This window comes from Brachycentrus maculatus, unplaced genomic scaffold, assembly GCF_059751285.1.
Source record: "Brachycentrus maculatus isolate JH-2025_06_01 unplaced genomic scaffold, ASM5975128v1 h1tg000050l, whole genome shotgun sequence".
NCBI lineage: Eukaryota > Metazoa > Arthropoda > Insecta > Trichoptera > Brachycentridae > Brachycentrus > Brachycentrus maculatus.
Window position 1 is genome coordinate 405,560 of NW_028280804.1, and position 20,703 is coordinate 426,262.

The 20,703-nt window shown below is 30.0% G+C and overlaps 1 protein-coding gene across 1 annotated transcript in view; it reads left to right on the forward strand.

Moving 5' to 3' along the window:
• The window catches only part of LOC148312019 (B-cell receptor CD22-like), a 571,734-nt gene that overhangs the window by 331,221 nt on the left and 219,810 nt on the right, over window positions 1-20,703 (forward strand). Inside the window, exon 7 of the mRNA XM_088277952.1 lies at window positions 3,918-4,063. Within this exon, the coding sequence (XP_088134078.1) occupies window positions 3,918-4,063 (146 nt within the window). The remainder of the gene's footprint in view (window positions 1-3,917; window positions 4,064-20,703) is intronic.

Below are 20,703 nucleotides of genomic sequence, written 5' to 3' on the forward strand. Positions count from 1 at the left end.
GTCGAAGCAATTACTCTTTCCCAGTTATCCCTCGACTGTGCTGCACGTAGCGCTCTAACCACCAAGATGCTTTCTGCTGCCTACACTTGATCGGTCCATCGAGTGGGAGATCTTTCTCTCCCTCTCTTCTCTTCAGACACTAGCCAGAGTCAGTCCAACTTAGAGTAAGTCCTGACAAATGGACTCGTTGGTGCGTCTAGCTGTCTATGGGATTCAGAGTATTCGCCTCCAACACCACATTTAGAAATCGTCAATTTTCCTCCTTTCTGCTGCTTTTATGGTCCATGTTTCAGCAGCATAGAAAAAAATGGAGTGGACCAAACTCCTGACAAGCTTTATCTTAGTGTTGTTACTCACACCCCGGTCTTTCTAGATTTTTTATAGCTCAGACATGGATCTTTTAGCAATGGCGATATGACGTCTGATCTCTCCTTCGCGTGCTCCTACGTTGTTTATTTGAGATCTAAGGAAAAATCAATATAAATATTAAATATACTTCATATTTGAAAAAATTACTTTGTGATATTTTATTTAATACTTAAAATATAACTTTGTCTTTAAATCACTATAAATATTTTATTATAAATAAATTATAATGTCTACTGGTTTCAAAGCTAACCCCTTCTATTTCAAGACTGATTTACACAAAAAAAGTATTAATTAATCTTGACTTGTGACTGCCAATCAACACAAAAAATAAAGCTACTTGAGATCTACCCAAGCTCCGTTGTTCAACCTTCAAAATATTTTGAATTTTGTTAAGTAAATAGGGATTAGTATAAATCAGTCTTGATAAAGAAGCGGTTAGCTTCGAAACAGGTAGACATTACAATTAAGTTATGATAAAATATTAATTGTGATTTTAAAACAAAGTTACATTTTAATGTTATAGCTTTGTCTTAAAATCACTCTAAATATTTCATTATAAATTAATTATAATGTCTATTGGTTTTAAAGATAAACTCTTCTTTTTCAAGACTCATTAACACTAAAAAAGTATCAATCAATCTTGAAAAAGTTGCGGTTAGCTTCGAAACCGGTAGACATTAATATAAGTTTTGATAAAATATTTATTGTGATTTAAAAAAAAAATTATACGTTAATTATTAAAATATTTAAACTCACAATTTGATAAGAATATAAGCCATAACACATTTCATCCTTGTGTTTGACTAAATCAACTATTTCATACATTCATAGCTGTGAATGTTTAACACTTTACATAGGTACTGCGGGTAATTTCCCGATATTGAACAAATGGAAGAACGCGAAATTAATTACGCGTGCGTAAAATTGATAATCATTAATCACTGCAGTGTTCACTCTATCACCGCCACCGAGCGCGGACACCGCCTCATGTTTACAGCGCCATCATTCATTATTACCAAATCCGGCCCTGTCACTGCATACAATGCCTGGCGCGCATATTCGACACGTTTTGAAAAATGTAATTTAAAAAATACTTTTTATCGAAATTTCTTCAAAGCTTTCTTTGGACATTCTAGGAATGGATAGAAAAGTAGTATTTACCTAACTAACTAACTTACCAATAGTCAACGTTGCTCTCCGCAGGAGTAGGCAGAGAGATAAGAATGCTATACTTATGTCTTTGCGAACAATCTTTGCCTCTTCCACATTCATGCATCTCCTCATACATACCCGCCGATTATTTCAACTCCAGACTCCGTTGAACATTCAAGACATGGAAAGAAAAGTGGAATTTTTCTAACTAACTAACTGATCGTCACGTTGTTCCTAGCAGGGGTAGGCAGAGAGATTAGAATGCCACACTAATGTGTCTCTACGAACAATTTTTGCCTCTAAAGAACGGGACTTTTTGTAAAAGGAAACATAGATAATAATGGTGACATATTTTGAAACAGCGTCTTATTTATCAACGTTTTATCGGAATTTAAATTTATATGTATTTCTGAATTTTCTAAATTGTTCATGAGTTGACATTAAATATATGTGTATGTATTAAGTTTATTATTCAAGTGTTTATTTTAAATAAATATAATGTCATTCCACAAAGTTAATGCCGAATCAATAAGTAAATTAAATCATTTCTATATTAATTTTTAACATCCCATCAAAGATAAAGAAGAAAATGGAAGTCTGGACATTTACGGGGCTGACGACCATCTCACCAATAGATGTATCTAGTGATTCAAGAACAAGGTTTCTTAATTGGTGCATGTATATAGAACTTTCAAGAATTTGAGTAGTGTGGTTGTCAATAATGGATAGAATCGGCGAATGTTGCTCGTGTGTAAAGTGATCACTTAAACCGGCCTACGACGGTCGTCAGCCCCGTAAATGCCCAGACTTGCATGTTTTTCTTCATCTGTGATGGGATGTTTAATACTGATATGAAAAATTACTCCTATAATTGGAGATAATCAGATTTGTGGACAAGTATTTGGACACACTCAAAAACATACAAGTTATTTTTTTTAAAGTTGTTGAATTAATTTTGTGAATTATTCTCCTTCTCTGACTTTGTGAAATAGTGTTACAAACTCCGGAGGAGTAGTTGTAATATACAATTATTCCAACCTCTCTCGCGCAATGTATTTGCAGTAATGTTATTATTTCATAGTAATAGGCTTTTCACACCATCCAATTTCTATAGGAAAATAGAGCAAAATTATTTACATACTAAAACTTAAAATATATCAAATAAAACATACGTGTCCAAATCCTTGTTCACAAAATCTGGATTATCTCCAATTACAGAAGTTATTTTCATGTTATTTTTTGACATCTTTACTATTTTATTAGTTATTTTCATATTTTGAATTAGAGTAGTGTGGTTGTCAATAATGGGTAGAAATGGTAAATGTTACACGTGTGTAAAGTGATCACTTTAACCAGGCTATGACGGTCGTCAGCCCTGTAAATGCCCAGACTTCCGTATTCTTATTCATCTTTGATGAGTTGTCAAAAAATAATATAGTACATACATTTGAAGAACATTAAAAAATTCAGTATATCACTTGTAATAATATTAAATTTATAAAGAACTACAATACATACACCACACGGTATAGAAAAGAGCTATGGGGGTTTTCACAAGTAAAACTATAAAAAACGGCTTCTTATCTAGATAAAATACACACAGGTTTATGTAAAAAGACATTATTTTAAAAAATAAAAAGTGTTCCGACCTTAAAATATTATTTGATAAAAACCAAAATGGCTACTACATCAGTTTTGAGAACTAGATTAGATTAGAATAGATAGAAACTTTTTTTAAATAAAAAACTTGTTTAATACCACTTTATCACTTTTATTTCATTACATGCGACTAGTTTCGAAAACAACAGACGTTTTCATCTACGGGTGCTACATCTACATCTACAATACTTAAACTCCTATCAGTTTTGTTAGCAGTATTACTATTCACTTGTAGATAAAAATATCTGTAGTTTTCAAAACTTGTCATGTGTAATGAAATTAAACGCATTTAGTAGTATTATACCATTTTTTTAAATCAAAATGTCATCAACGTTAATGCCGAATCAATAAATAATTTACTAAATAAACTTAATAAAAATATATTTCACTAGCTTCCGTGACATTGCTGTCAACACATAACGATTTATTAAATTAGTACATGATATTACGATGTATACATAATTATTATCTTTGCTTCACACTTTATTTTTTGTTTAAATACTAGAAAAATAGTTATGCAAGAACTAACTGCACAGGACGACCCGCTAAACCTTTGTGGACCAAATTATCTCCTATATACGACGACGTAGCAAATACGTTGAGTTAAAGAGACTTGCAGAAGATAGACACGGGGAGAAACTGACCATGAAAGAAACTGACCACCAACCATCACACAAATTGTAACCCACGAAGAATAATGCAAATCTACCGATATGTTTTTCTTTTTTGTGTTACAGTGAAGCCTACCTCAGTGAGGATTCAACACAAGCCGACCCAGTTGAAGGCAGATGAACCTCTCGTCATCATATGTGAGGCTGTTGGTTCTCGCCCTCCCGCGCAAGTCACGTGGTACAGAGACAACCGTCGCTTCCGGAAGGGGAAGGTAATAACTCAATTGCACTTGGACTTAATATCATGTAAACTCAATATCACATGGACTTAATATCATATAAACTTATTACTACATAGACTTAAAATCAAATAAGCTGAATATCATATAGAAATAATATCATAAACAGAAAATTCATGTTTTTCATTCGAACTCTTATCCGCACCTCAATATGCATAGGGCACTGCATCATATAAGCGCAGTGTTATCTTGATCGTTAACACACGAAGGGAAGGTGATCAGCACTCCGCTTCAGGCACCAGTCCAAGGTAATATTGAATAAATATTAGAGTGAAAAAATCATTTATATTTAATAGACCCCCCTCTGGGAATCGAACCCAGGACCTCCAGAACGGTAGCCGAGTGCGCTGACCATTACACTACGGAGGCGGACAAACTTAAAATTATATGAACATAATATCACAAAGACTTTACATTTTATAAACTTAATATCATAATGACTCATATCATATAGACTTAATATCATACAAACTTAAGCTCACATAGACTTAATATCCTAAATACTTAATAACATATAAACTTAATACCACATAACTTATTTTGAAACAGAAGTAAGACCTACTAACAAGGGTGATAAGACTAACAAACAAGACTAAAAATAAATAACCATAACGTTTATTCAATAAAGCCGTTAAATTGTAACGTTGTATTAAATCATCAAACCAATTTTTGATAGCCCTGAATTTCTTAAACGGATATCATTCTATGTACCGCCACGGCCTAGTAGAACATCTACTTTGTTTTATTGCCCAAATGCTCGGACGGTAGCTTACTTTAACACTCCTATACTAAGATTCCAAAACACTAGTAATGAATATGCCACCAACATAGATTTATACAATATATCGCTTCATAAATGTAAAATGGCATTAACTTATTTATTCCTGGCCCAGAGAATGTCACTTTTTGATTGAAAATTTAGTTATTTTTTGACATCTCATCAAAGATGAAGAAGAATATAGAATTCTGGGCATTTACGGGGCTGACGTCCGTCATAGGCTGGTTTAAGTGATCACTTTACACACGTGTAACATTCACCAATTCTACCCATTATTTTGACAACCACGCTACTCAAATTCTTGGAAGTTCTATATATATTAAACAATTTAAAAACCTTGTTCTTGAATCACTAGAACTTCATTAGAAACATCTATTGGTGAGATTTAAAGAAGCTTTTTATTAAGCAGAAACTCTTGTATTAAAGCCCCGTAAATGCCCAGACTTCCATATTCTTCTTCATCTTTGATGCGATGTCAAAAAATAATATGAAAAGAACTCCTGTAATTGGAGATAATCCAGATTTTGTGAACAAATGTTTGCACACACTCAAAATGTTGAAAATTTAGTTTACTAATGTAATTGTTTATTTTCAATATAATATTTTATTTTTAGGGCATATATATTTTTTTTATTGTTTTATTTTATTTTTATTCTTTATATAACATTTATAACATGTAAGTAGTTTAAAACAACTTGAGGAATTGATGTGTTCTTTATTCTTATTATTCTTAGTACAATAGTACCGTATATATATATATATATATATATATATATATATATATATATATATATATATATATATATATATATATATATATATATATATATATATATATATATATATATATATATATATATATATATATATATATATATATATATATATATATATATATATATAAATATATATATATATATATATATATATATATATATATATATATTTATATATAATATATATATATATATATATATATATATATATATATATATATATATATATATATATATATATATATATATTTATATATATATTTATATATATATATATATATATATATATATATATTTATATATATATATATATATATATATATATATATATATATATATATATATATATATATATATATATATATATATATATACATATATATATGTATATATATATATATATATATATATATATATATATATATATATATTTAAATATATATATAAATATATATATATATATATATATATATATATATATATATATATATATATATATATAAATATATATATATATATATATATATTTATATATATATATATATATTTATTTATATATATATATATTTATAAATATATATATATATATATATATATATATATATATATATATATATATATATATATATATATATATATATACATAGTACCGTATACGGTATATAGTACCGTATAAATAAATAATAGTAAAAAAGAATACAAAAAATATATTACCGTTCAAAAAAATATCGAATTTTCTTATTACAATTTCCTTTTCGTATGCTATCAGGTAATCAATAACTCTACAACGCTTGGTTTCAACAATTAACCAAGTTTATGATCGATCACTCTTGATTAAGTAATCAATTTTTTCCGATCAACAAGTTGAAGCATATTTAAGCAATGGAACGCTATCAAAGGGATCGGTTTCATAGTTAATGGATCCGTTGAGTTTTATACGGATATCAGCATTATTTTTAGCGTTTCAATCAAAAATATCTTTAAAGAGATCTATCATATCAATTCGTCAACGTGATTTCTTGAAACTAATTGAAAAGTAAGTTTTGTACTGACATTTCTTGGTGAAACTGCATTTTATATTTTTTTTTAAATCACACATATTGTTCACTCCTTTCAACAACGTCATGTATCAAAAATCGTCAACTTTCAGTTGTGCATGTTTTCGGAATGACCAGAATATGTACTTTATCCCAGCAAAAGCGGCATATTTTGTAGTTAATATTTACCCTCTACAGGGCAGAAAGTGTTGTTTTTGCATCTTGAAGAAAAGGTTGTTTAATTATTTTTGTAATATCCTTATTATTTTTTAAATGGAAAAAAAACACGCAGGTTTTACCTTAAAAGATCTGTGGCACAGTAATAATTTCAATAAGTGGCTTGATATTTATTTTTAATACATTGTGTTATATTTTTAAACTTTTAAAACTACCTACTGAAAAATCTAGTTTTTTTATATATGACGTCGTTGAAAGGAATGAGCGACATATCTTATTTGAGCAGTGACCGAGTAATAGTAGTCAAAATCATAATTTCATCAATCTGACAACAGTCTGATCACGATTTCAGTAACGATAAAATCCGGTCACTGCTCAAATTAAATACATGTGGTATAAACTATGTAATCGCTGTTTTAATAAAATTAAAATTTACTTGAATCTTACTTCTTTTGTTATGATACGATGGTGTATAAAATTTTCGCCACCATAGTATAATGTTCAGCACGCTTGGATACAGCACTCGAGATCCCGGATCAGATTCCCAGGGGGTCAAATAAATAAAAGTAATGTTTTCACTCTAATATTTATTCAATATTACCCTGGACTGGTACCTGCAGCAGAGGGCTGATCACCTTTCCTTCGTGTGTTAACGATCGAAATAACATTGCGTTTATATAATGCAGTGCCCTATGCACCATCAGGTTCGAATGATGGTTTGAATATATATAACATATTTGTTTGAAAAAATTTCATTAGCTCGAAATTTTCATTACTTTTTAAAGCAAGAGTAAAAATGCACGCTTTTCTGTTGACTTGCTCCAGTATGCCCCGAGCCGTCAGTCAATATGTATTATAACTAGTCAATACAATTTGCACCGGACGGTCTGGGCTCAGGCTAGAACGGGGAAACGCCGTTTTATCGGTCTATTTGTTCATGACTTCAGTCAACAACACTGTTTACCCTACCCATGTTGCTCCACTACTATTTGCCTGCTATACACAAAATTATGAAATAATAATCTATTTTCAGAGACTCTTAGCAAAATATTGATCATCTACTCCAACTTTACATTTTTTTTTATTTATTTCATTCATTCAAACCCTCATCCACACCCGATGGTGCATAGGGCACTGCATCATATAAACGCAGTGTTGTCTTTTTTTTCTATTTATTTATTTACGGCTTTTCCGCCTTTTACATCTTGATCGTTAACACATGAAGGAAAGGTGATCAGCCCTCCACTTCAGGTGCCAGTCCAGGGTAATATTGAATAAATATGAAAGTGAAAAAATCATTTTTATTTATTTGACTCCCCTGGGAATCGAACCCGGGACCTCCAGTGCGGTAGCTGAGTGTGCTGACCATTACACTACGGAGGCGGATAACTCTAATTTCAACCTTATTATATTCATTTTAATTTTTTTAATTTTAGTTAAAATAATAAAAACCTATCATATCATCACCCCGCAGAGGTAGGCAGAGAGAACAGAACGCCACATCAATCTGTCTTTGCAAATAATCTTAGCTTCTTATACATTATTCCAACTCCTGACCTGATTACATTTGAAATACTTGATCACACTTAATATTTGAAATATTTGGTATACTTGAAGATGCCAAGTTTTACTCGGTCTTCTTCTGATTCTACTTCCAACGTCATAAATTTAACTAAGTAATTTATTCTAATTAAATATATAAAAGTTTGTTTTAAAATCACTGTAAACTAAAAATCACTTTAGTAATATTAAAACAAAACGAAAGTTTTTTTTTAATTATAAAATGGAAAATCACAAAGTTATTGCTTCAAATGTAAATTTAAAAAATAACAAATGTTTTACTTGGTAAATATCACTTTCTTATACATTTTATTGTGACACACATATCGATGCATTCTGCAATATTTTCAAAAGGTTAGAAAAAGACGTGGGATGCATCAAAATACGTCTAGATTTAAAGAAAATGTGGTACTACCCAAGTAAACCATGCATTAAACATAGAAATATACTCGTATTACCACAATGTAACTGCCGAATCAATTACTGAAAATATTATTCATCTCAAAATAAAGATAAAATCGAATAAAAACGTATTTAAACTTAAAATTAAATAAATAATAATTCAAAATTAAATAAACATTATTTCCCATGGCATTATACAGTATAATTGTCTACAATATTTAATTTGTAATTATTTTCAAAAAAAATATCATAATCCTAAAAATCAAATTATTTGTTTCATTATATTCTAAATATTATTTTTATATTTTATCTCGTAAAAAAACTTACATACTACTCTCATACATCCGTATGCTTTAGTTACATAAACCGTATTTACTTTATTAAAGACAAAGTAAAATCCTATTAAATATTTTCAGCTGGTTATATTTTTAGTTTTATCGAAAGATTTTTTAAATACGTTTAAGCACAAAGGATGTTTGTTTCAGCAGAAAAACACTTCTGTACGTATGCAATGTATTCGAAAAGGCTTTATAGCTACCAGGACATCAGAACACAGAGGTAGGGAAGCTTTATCGCGGCTGTGTACTTCCTTTATATTATTATTTCGTCCTTCCACCCCCCGGGCTAGCAGTTAATGTTAGAAAAATGCGAGAATTATATTTTAAGTATTATTCTGCTAAAATTAACGCGAGATAATTTTCATTACTTTTTGTTTATTTTATTTTGTGTTATTTACGTTGCTGCTTCCTTAAAACTAAAATAAACACAAACTCAAAACAAAAATAAATAAAAATAAACTTAGCTTCAGATTACTTAGCTTAAATAAAAACAAACCATTAATTGTTTTTGATAATTGACTTAAATATTAATGTAAAACATATTCTTATTAAGTATTTAAGAAATTTGTTGTCATTACTTGAAAGTTATGGATTTAATTTATTGAAAATGTTTAATACAATTTAATATTTCATTCTACGAAATAAGCTTCAGACAACTAAGCTTAAATAAAAACAAACCCCATATAATTTTGGGATTATTGACTTAAATATTGATATAAAACAGATTCCAAATAGGTATGTATGCATTGTGTTGTTATTACTTGAAAGTTATGGATGTTATTTATTGAAAATGTATAATACAGTTTACTATTTCATTCTACGAAATGACAATTAATTAGAACTTCACTAGAGACGTGTGATGGTCGTCAGCCCCGTAAATGCCCAGACATCCATATTCTTCTTAATGTTTAATAAGATGTTAAGAAATAAAATATACTCCTTGCTTGAAATTCAAGAATCGGATTTAATAATATAAAATAAAAGACTTGAATGTAGCCGAGCAATACGATATTGGTCCTTTGTCGTTATTCTTTGCCATATTTATCTCACGTATAAAGCAAATATCAATCTAATATTTGTCAGAAGAGATTTATAACAAGAAATGAAGAAAACATATCCCAGCGGAATTCGGAAACGATTCTTCACTAAGTTCTTTCTAAGATGTCGTAATGAAGATTAATAAGAATAAAACTGACTGTTTTCCTTCTTCCTTTCATTTTTGTTGCACGCATTTTTTACGAAGTTAAATTTTCAGACATTTACCGAATATTTGGATTAAACATTTGAATGTACAATGAGAAAACACTTTTGAGGCATTTTCAAATAAATGTTTTTCTCTTAGCTTCACCAAACAAATCGATTTGCTTTAAAGAGTATTTAAAAGAGAATTTTGCTGTTTTCAGTGAAAAAAGGGAGTTTACTAACTATATTTATATTTTTATCAATTGATTCGGCAGTCACTTTGAAGTTAAATTTAACCATTTTTAAATAACATTTTGGTAAGTTAATACCACTTTTGTACAGTACTTATCAAATTTATAATACTATTATTGCATGTTCTATTGTATTTATTAAGTCAAACTTTAATTAAGAATTAATTAATATTTTCGTTTCTATTGTTTCTACCGTTTCTATTGTTGTTCACCAATACACAATAGAAGTAGACATAGAAAAACCTAAAGAGTTATAAGAGAAACGAGATATACGTGTATATACGTATATAAATAGTACACAAAACCGAACGCTTACCTGTTAAATTTCTCTTACCGTCTTGAGCATTGCCAAACTAATTTACTCGCAATGTTTGCAGAACGCGGCACTTTCTGGAAACAAAGATTTCCTGGAACGCGCATAAAACGTAGTTCATTCTAACCAGGTCTGTTCTTACGTGGTACACATTTCCACTTAGTGCATCAAGCGAATGTCAACCATTATTCTTTGCGCGAGACCGAACCACGTTCGCGACGGCGGCGAGGCTGGACGGCGAGCGCGAACGTGATACGTCTTGGGGGAAACCTTTATATTTCACTTAAAGCAACCCCGTAGGGATTTCAGCGAACGAGCTTCGCGTTATTTCAGCTATTTAGAAAAGACACAATTAAGTAATATTTCACAAAATATATATTTGTCTAATAAAAACGTTTTATTTCTTTTTTAATTAAAGTTTAACTTGGTTAATACCACTTTTTATGAAATCTATTGTGACACGTGTTTTGATGCATTACCAATCATTTTCAATGACCACATGGTGTTCTTTAGGAAATTTAAAATATTTAACAAAATAACGCTTACATTTTCATGAAAATATAAAGGATTATATTTAAAACATTTGCTGTTAATGTGCGACCTCAAATTTATATCATTGTTTGTCAGTTTATATTATATATTCAAACCCTTATCCGCACCCCAATGGTGCATAAGGCACTGCATCATATAAACGCAGTGTTATCTTGATTGTTAACACATGAAGGAAAGGTAATCAGCCCTCCGCTTCAGGTACCAGTCCAGGGTAATATTGAATAAATATCACATTGAAAATGTTAATTAAATTTATTTAGACCCCCCCCCTGGGACTTATCTTTATATTATATATAAATAAAAATTATCACTATGGCCACACACAACGACGCGTCGCTATGTGTGTCGCGTTGTCACGACGAGCCGTGCTTTGATTGTATGATTTGATGTCACGGAATATTTTTTTGTGAGCTTTGTCAAAAAAATCTATTTACTAATCCACAAACCAATACATTCGCATAATCCTTTACGTCATCACTAGTGTCACAGATAAAATATTAAAATATCGTCCATAATTTAAAAATTTAATTTCACCTTTAAACCTGCCAAAAAAGATAATTCTGTGTTTAAAAACAATTTCAACATTCATGCATCTCCTTATACATCTTCTCCAAACCCTCATTCGCTCCCTATGGTGCAAAGGGCACTGCATCATATAAATGCAGTGGTATTTTGATCCTTAACACAAGAAGGAAAGGTGATCAGTCCAGGGTGTATTGAATAAATATTAGAGTGAAAAAATCACCTATTTTTATTTTACTCCCCCTGAGAATCGAATCCGGGACCTTCAGTACAGTAGCCCAGCGTGCTTACCATTAATTACACTACGGAGGCGGACTTTAATAATAATTAAATTAATTAAATGAGTGAAAAAATGTAATAAATAGTAATTCATTCCTTATTTCAAGTTTACGATAGCTAAAATAAAGCATAGTTTATCGTTTGAAATATTGAAGTCAAAAAGTATTGTATTTTAAGCACGATCAAGATTACAATCAATTGGCCATTAAACAATAATGTATTCAATGAACTCGACCTCTTAGTGTGATTAAGCTGAAATGGTAGTGACTTTAAAGTATCTTTAATCGGTACTATTAGGTGCAAAGTATAAAATACTTAAATGATTTCATTGTATTCCCTTTATCCCCTAACGCTACCTTCCCTCGTATCTCCCTCTACGTTTACTTAAAGAGCTTATCCACTCGAATAAGAAGAAACTCTATTACGACTGTAAATCATTACCTTAAATCTAAATGGTCGTGATTTAAATTTAAGTCCATCATCTCAACTGAGCAATAATTTAAGTATTTTCTGAAGTATTTTTTTTAAGTTTCCGTTCAATTGAAATATTAATAAATATTTATTCTCTACTTCAGATTCAATATTTATAATGTGCCTTTATCCACTTTACATCAAATACTTAATTTATTTTTAGTCAGATTAAGAAAATATTATATTTATAATATTTTAAGTAATTTCAACAATTTATGAAAAAAAAGTTTATTTAGAATTTGAAATATTTTTACATTTAAATGAAAAATATTTATTTTTTCAATTTAAAAATCCTTTTGCTTTTTTCATTTTGTTTAAAGTTGGTTTTTACAAGAAGGATTTGAAATCGCCCTAAAAAACGTTTCATTCCATAGCTTGATAATCATTCGAGCAATTTCATTTTTTTGTAATTTTTACTATAATACTTAGGGATATATTGACGTTTTATGTTTTAAAATAGTCAAAGCGTGTGATTTTAAATTTAATATTTTTATTAATGTAAATTAATACTCCATCTTTTTGAACAACTGGGTTTAGATCAGATGTAGATAATAATAAAAGTCAGAAGAAGAAAATATTATAAATTTTAAAGAAGTTTGTTATCATTTTAAACCATTTTAAAATAAAATTAGTGACTTTTAAAAGTATGGACATTATAATCACATATTAACGACATGTATAATGATGGTATATCATACAACTCCGAAGTGTCAAAAACATCTTCAGACATTGTATCTTCCAAGGGTTCAGTACTTTCAATAATATTAAAATTGATCACGAATTTTTCTAAGACTCCACTGTTGTGCATGTTTTCAGAATGTCCAGAAAATGTACTATATTCCAGCAAAAGTGTCAATTTTTTTACTTAATATTTACCCACTACATGGCAGAAAGTGATGTTTTTGCATTTTGAAGAAAAGGTATTGTTTATTTTTTTTTAAATTTACTAAATATTTTTCAAATGGAGAAAAAACATTCAGTTTTTGCCTAAAAAGATCTGTTGCACGGTAAAAAGTTCAATAAGTGGCTTGATATTTATTTTTAATACATTCGATTATATTTTGAAACTTTTAAAACGATCTCTTGAAAAATCAAGTTTTCTGATATACTTATGACGATGTTGAAAGGAGTGAGCGACATGTATTTTGTATTTATTATTTGTCATTGTTTGTTTAAATCCTAGTTCAAAGTAATTCAAACACCAAAAAATGTTTACAATTAGCTTTCTCCAAATATCGCGTTGGACTCTTATTCAACATTTGACATCCACGGGTGCTGTAACATCAAACGTTTCGCTTTATGACAATTCTAATTGTTGACTTTATAAACAGAAATATAATAATATTACGCAAATGACTTCTTTATAAAAAAATGGCAAAAAATAAACGAAGCAAACAAAACATGAAATACAAATCATTTTAACGTTTTATTTGTAAGCTCGTTGTATTTTGGGCGGCGATGTTTTATTCCTGGCCTACATACATTAAAACGAAATAATCATTCTTTAGTAAATTGGTAATGCTTTTTTCAGAAACCCCCAAATTAACGTAAAAGTTATTTTTACATTCCATTTTTCAGTCAACATTGTTTATTTTATAAAAAAAAATTGCAAACCCTCTATTTTAAAGGTTAATTTGCAGGTATGAAAGTATAGAGTATAGATTTAGGAGTTTTTTTATCGATTATCGATATGTATTATAATCCAAGTCTTTATAAGCGTCCTTGACGTAGTATTTTACAAAAATGGCTAGCTATAAATTTTCCAAATTATTATTTATATTAAGAAAAAGATCGAAATTATAATGACGTCTTCTACGTCTAATTGTAATCTAGGTCGAAATATGATTAATCTTTCATCAAAATTTTACATGGAAAATACCATTCTTGCATATTTGGCACAACCAGATAAATCAGAACCAAAAATCTGGTGTTGTCTAAAGTCTACGTAATTGCAGGGCTTGTATGGTTAGATATTTGAATGCGCAGGAAGCTATGAGTGTATGTCAAGACAGAAGAGTGTGGCGTGTCATCCTCTTTGCTTACGCCTACAGAGAAACGGCGTAATGGTATTAATAGAAGTATTTTAATAATAACACTTTAGGTTTTTTCTCATATATTTTATTTGACCAGTAACCTGGTTTTGTCTGTCACAGTTTCACCAGTCTGATGATGTCGGTAACGACGAAATACAGAAACTGAATTAACTTGAATATTACATATATTGTAATGAATTATTAGTGACCGTGTTTCGTCTGTCACCGTTTCACCAGTCTGATGATGTTGGTTTCAACGAAACCAGTCTTGACAAAACTTCAAACCCTTATCCGCACCCAATTGTGCATAGGGCACTACATTATATAAACGCAGTGTTATTTTGATCGTTAACACATGAAAGAAAGGTGATCAGCCCTCCGCCTTAGGTACCAGTCCAGGGTAATATGGAATAAATATTACAGTAAAAAATCACGTATATTTATTTGACCCCCCTGGGAATCGAATCCGGAACCTCCAGAACGGTATCCGAGCGTGCTGATCATTGCACTAAACAGATGGTCGCTTGACAAAACACTGGTCAAGTAAAATATGAATGAAAAACTAAATAGTTGTTATTTTATTAACATAAAATAGACACGAAAACTGGGTATTATCTAAGGGCGATAGGTTCCCATACACGGGCTGTTATACTATCGTACATTACTGTATTACCATTTACCCTCCGCCCCTTCGGGTGTGTTTTATCTCACCCGCATCCAATCCTCTCTTCCATGAATATGTATTATTATTTCGCCTCAAAGTGAGAGGGCACAAACGTATCTAGAGCTCCAATCGTGCATAAAAATTCACAACCGTTCGCATTGAGCAGCCGCGACGATAGAACGCAAATATAACTGCGGTGTGTGGCGGCCGCAGACGTATTCTGACGCGGCGTTATCGCGTAGAGCATGTATTACCTAAGACAGGGCCGTAAACTGTTTTTTTTTCTTCTAAAATCTAGTCTCGAAAGGTTTCTAAAAAGTTACATTTTTACAGCTTTTGGCGTGACATGCGATATTTTAAATATTTTATACTATTTTTGCCCTAAAAAATCTTGCAAATTTTCCAACAAATTTTCCAACAATTTCATCTTTATCGAGCTACAACTTCTGACGTAACACGCGATATTTTAAATATTTTGTACTAATTTTACCCTAAAAATCATGCAAAATTTCTACAATGTAATCGTTCAACTTTTTCGAGACACATCTTCTGACGTTAAATGAAATATTTTGTAAAAAATTTATAATTAAAGCACATAATTTGTGATTTTCCATTTTATAATTAAAATGTTACTTTGTTTTAAAATCACTATAAATATTTTATAATAACTTAATTATAATGTCTACCGGTTTCAAAGCCACTCGCTTCTTTATCAAGACTGATTAATACTAACGTAGTATTAATCAGTCTTGATAAAGAAGTGGGTAGTTTCCAAACCGGTAGACGTTATAATTAAGTTATAATAAAATATTTATAGTGATTTTAAAACAAAGTTACATTTTAACTATAAAATATTTTGTACTATTTTCCTCCTTAAAAATCTTGAAAACATGCGACATTTTGAATATTACTAACATATAATCTTTCATCTTTTTCGGGACACAACTCTTTTTAACGTAATATTTTAAATAGTTTATACTATTTTTGTCCTTAAAATCTTGATAACATGCGATATTTCAAATGTTTTATACCACATTCGCTATAAAAAATCTTACAATATGTTATAATATTCACCGTTTTATTTCATTGTACACGACTTATTTTGAAAACTAGAGTTATTTTCATTGACAGGTGATTATTAAAACTAATTATCAGTTTTTATAATCAACTCTCGATGAAAACAACTGTTGTTTTCAAAATAAGTCATGTGTTATGAAATAAAACTCAAGTGGTATAAGTGGTATTATACAAGTGCTTAATTTTTAATAAAATCAACATGTTATCACACAAGTCAATGCCGAATAAATAAATAATATAATACAACTTATTTATAATACACGTGTATTTTTGTACTCTTGATACGAGTTTCAGAATAGCACCCCAGAGGTGGCCACACGCCCAGAAGGGACTGAAACGTGTGTTTTGTATATGTTTAAATATTTTTGTATTGGTTTATTTTGCTTACACAAAAGCATAATAACATGCAGCAAGACTTGACTTGGAATAATGCCGAAGTTCTGTATGCAAATACTCACTGCAGTATTTCGGAAAATGCATTTTCCTGTTGAGGTTTTAAAAACCGAACAAAAATATGAAAATAATTAAGACGAATTTTTAAATCATGTATATGCATTATTATTCTCATCTTATTTTACAACATTTCGAGTGGATCCAAATACCTGGATTATCTCCAGTAAGGAGTTTTTTTACATTATTTATAAATTATTTACACTAAAGAGTTTCGGCTTAATAATTTATCCCAAAAAAGATAAATAGATGGCTGTTGTGAACTCGTACATACTGTGTTACGAGTTTGATCACTATTTCTAAAAGTTTTTAAGAGTAGTGTGGTTATCAATAATGTAGAAGTAGAATTGGTAAGTGTTTGTTTTTCTTTTTAAAATAATGTTATATAAGTATTTATATATGCTCAAAATGTATCAATAAAATTAATGAATAAAAATATCTGGTCAAATTTTAGGCTTCAAAAAAAATTGTTTTTCGGTGTTTCCCAATATGCAAAAATAATCCGGGGTTCGGATGTTGCATTCATCCAAATAAAAGGATCTCTACTTAATAAATGTTTTCATAATCCAACATAGAAGGCTGCAGTGAACTCATATGAACTATGTAACGAGATTGATCACATAGGTACCACATATTTTCAAAAATGTTGAGTGAGGTTGCCAATCATAGGAAGAATGGTGAAAGTTTCACGTGTGTAATTTGATCACTTAACCAGCTTGTAACAGGTAATAATTACTGTCAATACCCAGACTTCCATATTCTTCTTCATCTTTCTTGAAATCAAAAAATGTAAAAGTGTTTCTACTACAACTTACCCTTATTTGCACCCAACGCATTGAGAAGATCCTGATTTGGTTTAAAATTCACCCATATATGATGGTTAGACCTTTGATAATTTATCAGAGTATGGATTTATTCCATTTTTTTCTCTCTGGCCTAACTGTATGCTGTCCTTTTTGCACTTTTTTTTACATAAATTCCGAAAAAAACAAATTGTAACTTTTTTATTGTTGCAATTGCTCAGTGCTGGCTTTGTCTCGGTTCGGTACGCATGTTTTAATCGCTAATCGAATTTCGCTAAGACCGCATGGTTAAATTTTAAAATGCATCTGCTCTAAATATTAATATAAGTTAATAAATTTGAGTAAAAATGATACCTTAGAAATCAAAACTTTTGTGACGAAGAATAAGAAACATCATAGTGTGGAGTTGGCAGCTTGTAACAGTTCTCCTTAGAGGAATCGGAAGATCTATTGAAAGGTTAGTCAATTCGCTTCATATCGTTATCATCCGTTTGAGATGTGACATTTTACACAATTTAATAACGTGCGTTGTGAACAAGCTTATGCGTCATCAATTGTCTTCAGATAAATATGAGTTGAATCCACTTATGTGTATCCAAATTTTTTTAAAGCATTTCTTGTTGGAATAGCATTTTATATAATAAAACAACAATTATGTAGGTTTTTTTCCACATTTGTTTTATTTAACCTGTGACCGGATTTCGTCATTGCCGACATCATTTGACCATGTAAAAAGTATTATTGATGTACATATTTGTCATTTTAACATAGATAAATAAGAATATGGATTCTGGGTTTTAACATGGTTTACAATCCCTTTCCACACGTGTAACAATAACCATTCTACCATAATTGACAACCACACATGTATGATCAACCTCATGACCCCCAGGTATCACCCAAAATTGGGTGCTTTGCCAATAAATTTATAAAAAAAACCTCATGACGTTCCAAGATTGAGTTCATAAGAACCATCTATGATTAGATTTAGAAAGCTTTTATTTAGCAGAGACTCTTTTATTTGCATGAGAGCTCTGAGCCCGGATAATTTTCTTCTTCATCATTCTTCTTCAAACCCTTATCCGTACCCCAATGCTGCATAAACGCAGTGTTATTTTGATCGTACACACATGTACAATTACTAGTCTACGGTAATATTGAATAAATATTAGAGTGAAAAAAACACTTATATTTATTTAACCTTCCATCCCCCTGGGAATCGAAATCGGGACCTCCAGAACGGTAGCCGAGCTTGCTGGCCATTACACTACGGAGGCGGAAATATGCCCAAAAGCTATGAAATAAAATATAAATCTCTTGATTAAAAAGCCACCATATGCATGTTTTTAACAAAGATGCCTCTTTCTATGTTTTTATGCTATAACAATCAAAACTAAGAGATTTTGTGTACTAAAATTTAAATTAAATAAAACTCGCAGAAAGATTGCCACCCAAGAAAACATGATATGGTATGTTTATATTTACAATCTCATATCCATTACAACTGTTTTATCTGCAAAGTCTTTGAAATCCTTATGTGAAAATAGAGCTTATAGCAACATTTTGGTTGAGAGAATCATTTGCACATCTTTCCAGAAACCATTATTTTAAGATACAATTTTCCACATCAACTTTAATATGCGTGAAATCTCGAGGAAAATACAATACTTGAATAATCCCATGAACCTCTCTTACGCTTTTATAACCATACCGTGATGAGATATAATAGCTTTATAGAAATATATTAATTTTACTATTTAAAATATATTAAATTAATTTATTAATGGAAATAAATTTTCGAATCAATTTTAAATGATAAAAGAAAACACTTGTTTTTTCCCACTTGAGTTTATTTTATGACTAGTTTTAGAAGCTAAGCTTCCATCTTTAGGTCTAAAAGTTTATATTTAGACCTAAAGATGAAAATTTTGAATGTTAAAAGCATTAACTTTGTGGATCATTTCATTCATTCAAACCCTTATCCGCACCCCAATGGTGCAAAGGGCACTGCATCATATAAACGCAGTGTTATTTTGATCGTTAACACATGAAGGAAAGGTGATCAGCCCTCCTCTTCCGGTACCAGTCCAAGGTAATATTATATAAATATAAGAATGAAAAAATCACTTATATATATTTGACCCCCCCTGGGAATCGAACTCGGGACCTACAGTACGGTATCTGAGCGTGCTGACCATTACACTACGGAGGCGGACATATTTTGTGGATCACAATGATATATTATTTAGAGAAATAAAAGGACTTTGTTTTTTGATCCACTCACATTTTTATTTACAACCAACTAGTTTCGGCAACAACCTGTTGCCCTCTTTAGGATTAGATACATAAAATTAAAAATCATTTTTTTTATAAATTACCCTTTTTTTAATCTCTGAATGTTTTTTAATAGTTTTATAACATAAATATGGAATTGTTTAATTGGCTTTTTTTTAACGTAACTATTTTTTGTTAATGTAATGTAATGTCTATTGTTGTTAATGTAACTGTTGTTTGTTTTATATTTTTTTTATATGTAAGCTGTACAATTCCCGAATAAATAAGAAATAAAAAATATAAATAAATTTGATAATTTATTTTACACTGCTTTTTTCCAGATATCCAGTGATAACAATAATAAAAGGAAAATAATAATTAAAAAATATTGTGTTTTTAAGCATAGTAAACTTGATGCATCCTATTTTTGTTATATTTTAAACGTATTCACGTCCTATCATGGGTATATTATTATAAACCCCTTTGAATTGATGCACTTTGCAACTGCTTAGTATTCCATAACGTTTTCCGTGCAAACTTCTATTATTGGAATATTTCCACTATTACCCTATCATTTTCCCATATACCTGAATGCGTTCAATTCATACTAGAAAGACGTTATTAAATGTACCTAATCTTTTCTTCAAACGAAGAAATTCATTTTGCTTCATAAT